The sequence below is a fragment of the Fulmarus glacialis genome, unplaced genomic scaffold (assembly GCF_000690835.1).
Source record: "Fulmarus glacialis isolate BGI_N327 unplaced genomic scaffold, ASM69083v1 scaffold8123, whole genome shotgun sequence".
Lineage (NCBI taxonomy): Eukaryota > Metazoa > Chordata > Aves > Procellariiformes > Procellariidae > Fulmarus > Fulmarus glacialis.
This window is the reverse complement of record NW_009202227.1, coordinates 67,386-76,472: the sequence shown is the minus strand read 5'-3', so window position 1 is coordinate 76,472 and position 9,087 is coordinate 67,386. Positions and strand designations below refer to the sequence as shown.

The following is a 9,087-nucleotide window of genomic DNA, read 5'->3' as shown; positions in this document are numbered from 1 at the left end:
TTGAACTCAGCTGGCTCGCAGCGCCGAGGCATCACACAGCACCCCAGGCTCGGCGGAACTCAGGACGGGGGAAAGTAATCCCGTTTACGCTAAACTCCAGGACAGCCGCTCCAGGAGCCCGGCTTTGCCTCTCGCCCCGGCTGCCTTGGCTGGCCGGGACGATATACCCCCAGGAAGGCAGAAAAACCGGGGAGGGGCTGCCCAGAAGAAGCTGCGCCCGACTGAAGATGTTAGAGGAGGTGAAGGGGTGTTGCTTTTTGCCTGCTGAGTGCCTCCATGCCTGTCTTTCCCTTATCTTAATCCTTTAGGAAGGAGACGCTAGGCAGACAGACCTTTCCTGGAGGGGCGATGCTGCCGAGCCCTGCCCCGGGCAGAAGAAAGGCTTTGCCGCCGGGACGCCCTGGAACCGGAGATGCGCGGCCCGGGGCAGGCTGCGGGAGAGCGTGAGGAGCTGCCTGCGCTTTTCTGAGACGGAAAAAGCATGGTAAAAGCTGGACCCGAGCCCTGGAGCGCAGCCCCGCTGAGCAGGAGGTGGGATTATTCCGGGGTAGTTATGGAGAGCTATAACCTGGCAGCGGAGCGTTAAAGCGACTTGTCCCCGCTGGAAGAGGAACCCGCTGCGGGCACCGCCGGCGTCGCACCCCGCATCGTGGCCGAGGGGAGGTCACTCAGGTCCTTCTCCTCCTCTCGCCCTTCTTTCTCCTTCCAGTGAATGACAGAAGAAAGAACTGGTACTTGGCTCTTGCCAGTGTTGGGAATACCGTGCCTTTTGCCTGGGATGATTTTCCCTGATGTGCCGCTTCGACGGGATGTACAAAGTGCGACTGGGACTGATCCGGCCAACAAAGTTTGCAGCGTGATCAGCAGGGACTGTGGGATGGAGGTAGCTGGGCACACGCCGGCGGGGTCTGTCATGCATGGTCCGACAGCACAGACCTGCTGCTCCCTTGAAAACTAACTCCTGATGGTCAAACCCTGCCGGCTCCTGTTTTTACTTCTCCCCTCCCAGTTTGCACTTTCAGGGAAAAAAAAATCACACACACACCTGATGCAATGCAGTGTTTCTGTGTTGGTTTTGTATATAAGATTTGCTATGCAATTCCAAAACTGAAAGAGGAGGAGAGACGGCCCTGCATCCCAGAGCAAACAGACAATCAGAGGTGAAAGGTAGGAGCCAGCATTTCTCGTTTAAATAAAACTAAATAACCTGAGCTACTTCTTACTGAAAACCTTTAAAACACACCTACTGTATGTTTATTTTCTTTGTCTCGGAAGTGTAAAACTTAAACAGTTTGAAACGAAGTGAAGAATTGCTCTCTGACGCTGCCCAGAAACAGAGACCTGATGCATTTTGTAACAGGAGTGTTCCGAGGAGGAAGGATGGAGTGTTTCATCAGCAAGACATTTAGGAAACTAGAGAAAAAGCACCTCGTATAGTACGCTTCAGTAAATATGAAGGGCTAGTGCAGTGGACGCTGGAAACACTCGATCAATAGCCTATTTAAGTGGGAATATATGCAAGCATGGAAAAGTGATTGCTTTCCTGTCTGTGGGGTATATTTGCAGAGGACAGCAGCAGAACATTTGCAGGTGAGCTGTCTGAATTAGGCTACTTCATGCTGGGGTGGTGCGGTGTGTTTCTGAAGGGATTGCTTAAAAAAACAGTCTGTAGGGTGACTGTATTTGTGCATTTTCAGTTCCTGCTCAGAGCTTTCAGTGTTCAGGGAGATTCAAAGTGGGTGAAGTTCATCCGGGGGCGAAGGGACCGTAAGAAAGGACCTTTGGTCTGTTTGGTGATGAGTAATTAATGGACGTCTGATGTCTCTGATCTCTGCAAGGAAAGGAGCTGATGTCGTCATGAAAATCATGATATGATTTTCTCTCAGGAGAAACTATGACTTGGAACGACACCACTATGGACGGGGAAGGGTTGCTGGTGGAAAGGGACTCTTCCTTTCGGATCCTCACGGGCTGCTTCCTCTCGCTGCTGATCCTCTCCACGCTGCTGGGAAACACGCTGGTCTGTGCAGCTGTCATTAGGTTTCGCCACCTCAGGTCCAAGGTGACCAACTTCTTTGTCATCTCCTTGGCCGTGTCAGATCTCTTAGTGGCAGTTTTGGTCATGCCGTGGAAAGCTGTGGCTGAGATCGCCGGTTTCTGGCCTTTTGGTTCATTTTGCAACATCTGGGTGGCCTTTGATATTATGTGCTCGACAGCCTCCATCTTAAATCTCTGTGTCATTAGTGTGGACAGATACTGGGCCATCTCCAGCCCATTTAGGTACGAGAGGAAAATGACGCCCAAGGCAGCCTTCATCCTGATCAGCGTGGCGTGGACTTTGTCTGTGTTGATTTCCTTCATCCCTGTGCAGCTGAACTGGCACAAGGCTACAACCACAAGCTTTTTGGACCTAAATGCCAGTTTACAAGGTATAAGCATGGACAACTGTGATTCTAGCCTAAACAGGATGTATGCCATCTCCTCTTCTCTAATTAGCTTCTATATACCTGTGGCCATCATGATAGTAACTTACACGAGGATATATCGGATTGCTCAGAAGCAAATACGACGCATCTCAGCTTTGGAGAGAGCAGCAGTGCATGCCAAGAACTGCCAGAACACGAGCGGCAACAGAAGCAGTATGGACTGCCAGCAACCAGAGAGCAACTTCAAAATGTCCTTCAAGAGGGAAACGAAGGTTTTAAAGACTTTGTCGGTGATCATGGGGGTGTTTGTGTGCTGCTGGTTGCCATTTTTCGTATTGAACTGCATGATTCCCTTCTGTGAGCCTACCCAACCGTCCAAGGGAGCAGAAGCTTTCTGCATTAATTCCACCACCTTTGATGTTTTTGTTTGGTTTGGATGGGCTAATTCTTCCCTCAACCCCATCATTTATGCCTTCAATGCTGATTTCCGCAAGGCGTTTTCGACCCTGCTAGGATGCTACAGGCTCTGCCCTATGTCCAGCAATGCTATAGAGACTGTTAGTATTAACAATAATGGAGCAGTTGTTTTTTCGAGCCAACATGAGCCCAAAGGGTCCAGCCCCAAAGAGTCTAATCTGGTTTATCTGATTCCACATGCAATTATCTGTCCGGAAGAAGAACCTCTCAAAAAGGAAGAAGAAGGCGAACTATCTAAAACCTTGGAGAAAATGTCTCCAGCACTGTCAGGTATCTTGGATTACGAAGCTGATGTTTCTTTGGAAAAGATCAATCCCATTACACAAAATGGGCAGCATAAAACCTGAACAGTAAGGTTTACCCAGCAAGACCTGATAGCGTATATTGTAGTAATCTTTTAAAGAAAAAAGATATACAAGATTTTTTAGTAAGAAACTAAGCTCTAGGGAGAAATACACATTTACACCAAGCCCAGAATTAATTTTCCTGGCATTCAAAGCAAATTTAACATTTGAAACAATAAACAGAAAAAGATACTGAAAATTGGCTGAAAAAAGGATATTAAACTGTGCTGTTCATACTGAGGAAAATATACAAATTTAGGTACAGTGCAGTGAGAAAGAAAATATTGCTTCTTCTCCACACAGAGAAACCAATTTCTAGCTTAAAATGAGGCAAAAGGTAAATGTTAAGTATTTAAAGACTAATGTTTACTAGAAGTTAAAAGATTGCTGTGTCTTGTGGTAGTGGGTGTTAACAGGTCCTAATTACAGACTGAGGGATTGTAAAGATAGGTAGATGCCTTCTTAAAATTATTTCTGACAAATAATTGAGCCTTATAACAAGAATGGTTATTTTTAAAGCTTTGGGAGGTAATACGTTGATACTGGTTTTATTTATTTATTGTTTTAAATTGATATTTTTCATATGTTATAACAGATCTAGCTTTATTTATGTTATTTAAGATGTCTAAATAATGGGATATTTTTGGAGTGTCATAACTGCATTTTGACCAGTCAACCAGTCAGCACTTTATTACAAGCTCTGATAGTCTGGAGAGCCAGTGAGGGGAACGAAGGAATGTTAAGAAGCTCAGCACGAAATGAAGGAATCAACAAAACCGATGCTGTGTGGAGTTCGTTTGCTCGTGGGCTTTTTTTTTGTTTTCAGTGGGATTTCTTTCAAAAGATAGGACCAACGTTGACTGAGTTGTGAATTCTCTTCCCTTATAGAAATAAAAGAAATTGCTGCTATTTATTTTTAAAAAAGTTTCATGTTACAAAGACTTTGCTAGAATGTCAAGTTTGTGGATCTGTAAATACCTTAAATATGACTACAACCTTAAGAAGAATCCAATTTGAGAAGAAAAGCTTCTTAGATAACAATTCTTAGTATACAATGTTTTGTATTTATGTAAGATAAACAGCTTTCTCAGACTTTTCTTATTTCAAGTCTTGGATATCTTTTCTGAACAAACACAATTGGTTATAATGGTAGTAAACATGCCGAACCTCATTATCATCTGTATTATTGCAGTACCACCAGGATCATGCTGTCTGTCTGCTACTGTGTCACGGTCAGAATTAAAAAGTGAGGTACCTGGTGCTTTACTTTGGAAACTAGGAGGATGTTACATTTTAGTAATTGCCATGTCAATAGTCCATTCAATAAGGAATAGTGCCTCATTACCATTTTGGATTAAGACATTTCTAAATGTGGATGGAACTGCAGCCCCCACCTCAAAAACATCCTGTGAGCTCCAAAAAAGTTGCCAATGTTTAATTCCAAAACCTGCTACTTTTCCATTGTCCTTCCCTGCTGCTTTCCCTTTGTAATGCCAAAAGCAATCAGTGAACGTTAGCAACAGGAACATTGGGTGTTAATATTCAGCAGCATTCAAAGAAAGCTCTTTGTCTTCTGAATGGGAGAAAATACCCTTTGGAGCAACTTTTTCATAACATATATCAAAAAAATGTGTTGTCAGGAAAAGAGAACTGAGAGGAAAAAAAATTTAAAGTCTAATGAACTATATACATCCTGCATCAGGTCTGTGTATTTATGTATTGTGAATGTTTTCATAATTTTATTGCCTGTATGCTGCTTTCATACATATAATAAAATTATTTTGTGAACAGAAGGTCAAATAAAACAATCTACATTGCATTTATTAAATACATGCTGGTTTTTGGCGGTTGTATTGATCGTGTTAAAGGCAAGACGGTTCCTCTTTTTCCGTTTGCCCTTATTTGGGATCACACCCATGAGGCAGATGGGAATTTTTATCAGAAGCAGGAGAAAGTCCTCTCTGCTGAAACCTCTCAGCCCTTGCTTTAAACTCGGATTTGAAAGCAGTAAACGCAGTCTGGAAACAACCACACTCTGCTTTAATGTGACTAGTTAAAATGTGTAAAACTCGACCTACTGGTGACTCTTATTTCGATGATTTTTTTGCCTTGGTGTAACAGAATAATGAACTTGGTTTATAGCATGTTTTATTGTTGCTTTTTTTCCTTCTGTTTATTTTTTCCCCAAGCTGTGCAGTACTTTTCAAAGCCTGATACAGCCGCACTGCTAGTGTCTGTTTTTTGGAACAAAATGAATCATTTCAGAAGTGAGGCGATGGTGGGTGCAGCTGAGGCACAGCAGTGTCCCTCCATTCATGGCAGCCCTCTACTTTGTTTTTGCCTCTGTCAGCAGACTCATTTTGAAATGAAGAAACAAACAAACAAACGTCGTCACTTCTGTCTCAAACATTACCAGCGTGACCCATTCAGCAGCTGGGATCTGAGCTGGTGCACGAGCTGCGGTGATGTCCAGCTCCCCCCCTTAGTGCCAGCTTCCCTTGGTCAGGGAGTGCAGCAGGGCTGACGGCGGGCAGGGGGTCATGGCTGCCTCCAGGCTTTCTTAGCTCCTTGGATAAAATTTCCTTGCATGGTGCTTGATGCCTGATTTTTTTTTTCTGTACCTTTGACGAACTATTTTACTTCTAAAAAAGTACACAGGCCAAAGATGAAGTTCTGTGGTTGCTTACTCAAATACATCTGCCTTCAAGAGCTTTTGTTCTCAAAACTACCAGCAGTCTGACATAATAGCAAAATACAAAATATGATTTAAGGAGATCATGTAATGCAAGATGCTATTTTTGCACTAGTTTGTATGGGGATGATTTGTATTCTGAAACAAATGGTTGCTCTAGTGTGACCAGGAGCTGTCCCAGGACCTCCCTCCTTGCAGGTGGCCCCGAGTTTCAGAGGGGCTCTGCGGAGGTCGGTGGGGAAATGCTGCCTGCTATTGCTGCTGGGTGCTTCCCTTTGGTGTGACAGGCTCCCTGCTAAAGGCAGGGCAGGAAAGACACTTTTCTGAGTTTATTTTATTGTTTTCTCTCTATTTAAACTAATTTTTGCTTCTGCCTCCTTTCCCTGACATACGTTTTAGAATACCATGAATTCGCCTTGATCCTCATTTACCGATGTACCCCATTTACCCCTTCGTTTTCCAGCCTTCCCAGCTCAGGTTTCTTTATCTGCCCTTCTTTCTTTCCTCCCACTGCTGCCAGAGCCGTTCTGTCACCCTGTTTGGCTTTATTGGCCCCAGTAATCCTTTGCTTGGGAGAAAGTCCAAATTAAAATCCTACCCCCCCAGTACAGCCAAGAGTCCCCTTCCCCCAGCCTGCACCCAGAAATGCCTCTCTTACCTGTTGCAGAGCCTGGAGACCAGTGTCGGGGGTGACTAGGAGGGACAACGGCATGTACCTGATAACTGCTACTCTATTTATGTGCTGAATTAATTGCTCAGAAGCTGTATTACCTGTTCTGCGCCTGCTCCCCAGCTGCTCGAAACCAGCGGTCTGCTGAAACTACTGGTCACGCCAATGTCAGGGTGCACCCCAGGGGCTGGAGACACGCCAGACCCACGCCAGGCTCTGGTGGAGCTGATAGCAGGGAGTGAACTGGTGAGGTCTGGCCGTGGTAACCCTGCGAGTAGCCTGGGAGGAGTGCTTGCTGCTCCGTGCTAGCCGGCAGCAGCAGCCTCTCTGCTCTTCTGGAGGATGAGAGCAGCAGAAGTTCATTTGCAATAACGTCATCTGGGAGAAAACAGCCACTTCGGTGAAACACTTCCCCAGGAATATTTTTGTCTCCGTGTGTTGCAATACGTGGCCGGGCAGAGGCCAAGAAGCAGCGAGGTGCCAGGACACCAGGATGTCACTGCTCCCACCAGGACGGCCACCTCGTCTGCCCCGCGGGCGTCAGGCGCTTTTCTGGGAGCCTTGCCCCCCCACAAGCAGGATTTTCTGCTGCGGAGCGAGCTTTGCTGTATGCCTTTCCGATGCGCCCACAAATAACCCATGTAACCTTTTTTTCTGCGTTGCTTCCTCGTGACTGAAGGTATTTTTCTATTTGTGGATGGAAGAGGTTAATAATTCACCTGATGGCCTTGATGAAGGAGCTGTTTGCAACGAATGAACCATAATCACTAGATTAAATCTGAATACATTTCTCTCTTCCCTTGGCAAGCATTTTATGCTGATTTGGGTTTCTAACTTAACAAAGCGTACAAAAGATAGAGGATGAAAGGGGAAATGCCTTTGCTGATGTACAGTTTTAATAAGGCAGTTATTGGGAGCCAGTCTTGGATTTTTTCAAATCAATAGTTTTCAGAAGCACCCAAATCTGATTGGAATCTCAAAAAAACTGCTTTGATTAGTGTCTTGAGAGATGGATTATTCCAGTAAATATTTTGCTTTTTTGGTATAATGATAGTAGAATATGTTCCTAGCGATACCAGTTACGTAGCCACACAATGAATGTGACTTAAAGAATAAGGAAAACAATGGTATCTAGTTCATAGCTTTTAAAAGGTGGAAACACATAACCAAAATGTCCTTGCACTGTTCTGTTGCGGTTGAGGTGGGCTGTGGGCTGAACCGAGCGTTGAGCTCCAGCCACGAGCCTCAGATCAGGTTGGTGTTGATCCCCTCTTTGCGAGCGGGTCTGGGCTGTCCGGCTGCCTCCTCGAGCCCCTCGGGCGGCTGCTGGGTTTGCACGGGGGTGGTCCTTCCCCCCCCGAGCTCAAAGTTGGGGATGCACTTGTGAACACCAGCCTTCCCAGACGGATCTGCAGAGCCCCATGCTGCTGGCCCTGCTGCCCTCCCCAGCCAGGCACAGCTCTTTCCAAAGCACCACTGGAAGCGTATTTCTACAAATGTAGTTTTGAGGCTGAATGTGTAAATCGAGTATACGATTTAAAAAAAACAATTTTCATGTTGGTTGTCTTTACAGTCATGGCCAGAATGAAATGGCAATTTTCTGCCATGCCTGCTTTTATTCTATTTCTAGGAAAAAACTCCGGGCAATAATACAGGAGAAGGCTGCCGGCGCTGCTGGGCTGATGGCCATTGCTTTTCTATTTCGATTGCGTTTCCCTTTCGGTCCCGCCAGGCTGTTCCTCCCCCTTTCCAGTAGGGATGTTCCCGTCGGTTCTTTGGTGAAGGAGTTGCTCAGCACCCGCGTGGGCAGCGGTGGTGGCTGGCGCTGGCAGGGCGATGCACAGCCTGCTACCAGTCACGCCGAGCGGCAACAGCAGACCCGGGCTCCAGGTTGCACACCGAAATAACGTGATTGGCATCAATGACGTTGCTTTAATTTCTGTCCCTCTGGATGGGGACCAAAGGCAACGTGGGGATCAAAGGGATACCCTGGGCCTCGTTCATCGTCACCCTGTGGGCCTGGTGGGATGGATCATTTGGTGTAAAAGAGCCGTAAAAGAGCAAGTGGCAAAGGGGCTCCGGGGTTGGCTGCAGGGGAGCAGCGCTGGGATGGTGGCACCGGGGAAACCCTGTGTCCCAGCTCCCCCGCCACGATCCCAGGCAGCTGGAGGAGACGGATGAAGGAAGAGCTCAGGTCCAGACCCAAGGACCAAACCAACTCCCAGTCCCCGTGTCACCGCGGGGCCAGCTCCGCGGGGAATGCGGCTTTCGCTTTGGGGCCAGCTTGGGTACAGCCTGCGTCGCCCCGACGCCAGCTGGTCTCAGTCCAGCCTGAGAGCGCTCGGTATTGCCGTGAGATGCTCAGCAGAGGAGCGGGTCTGGCTTCGGGCTGTGATTGGACTCAAAAAGAAATGAAATTTGTAATAACGTATGTAGTGGGGAATCTGTACAGCTAACTTACACTTTGCTTTGCTGCAA

The 9,087-nt window shown here is 46.6% G+C and overlaps 1 protein-coding gene across 1 annotated transcript; it reads left to right on the top strand.

Moving 5' to 3' along the window:
* The first annotated feature begins 1,392 nt into the window (after window positions 1-1,392).
* DRD1 (dopamine receptor D1) lies at window positions 1,393-3,911 on the top strand. The gene has a single exon (XM_009574203.1). The coding sequence runs from the start codon at window positions 1,895-1,897 to the stop codon at window positions 3,248-3,250; it is 1,356 nt and encodes a 451-aa protein (XP_009572498.1). The 5' UTR covers window positions 1,393-1,894; the 3' UTR covers window positions 3,251-3,911.
* Window positions 3,912-9,087: the final 5,176 nt, after the last annotated feature.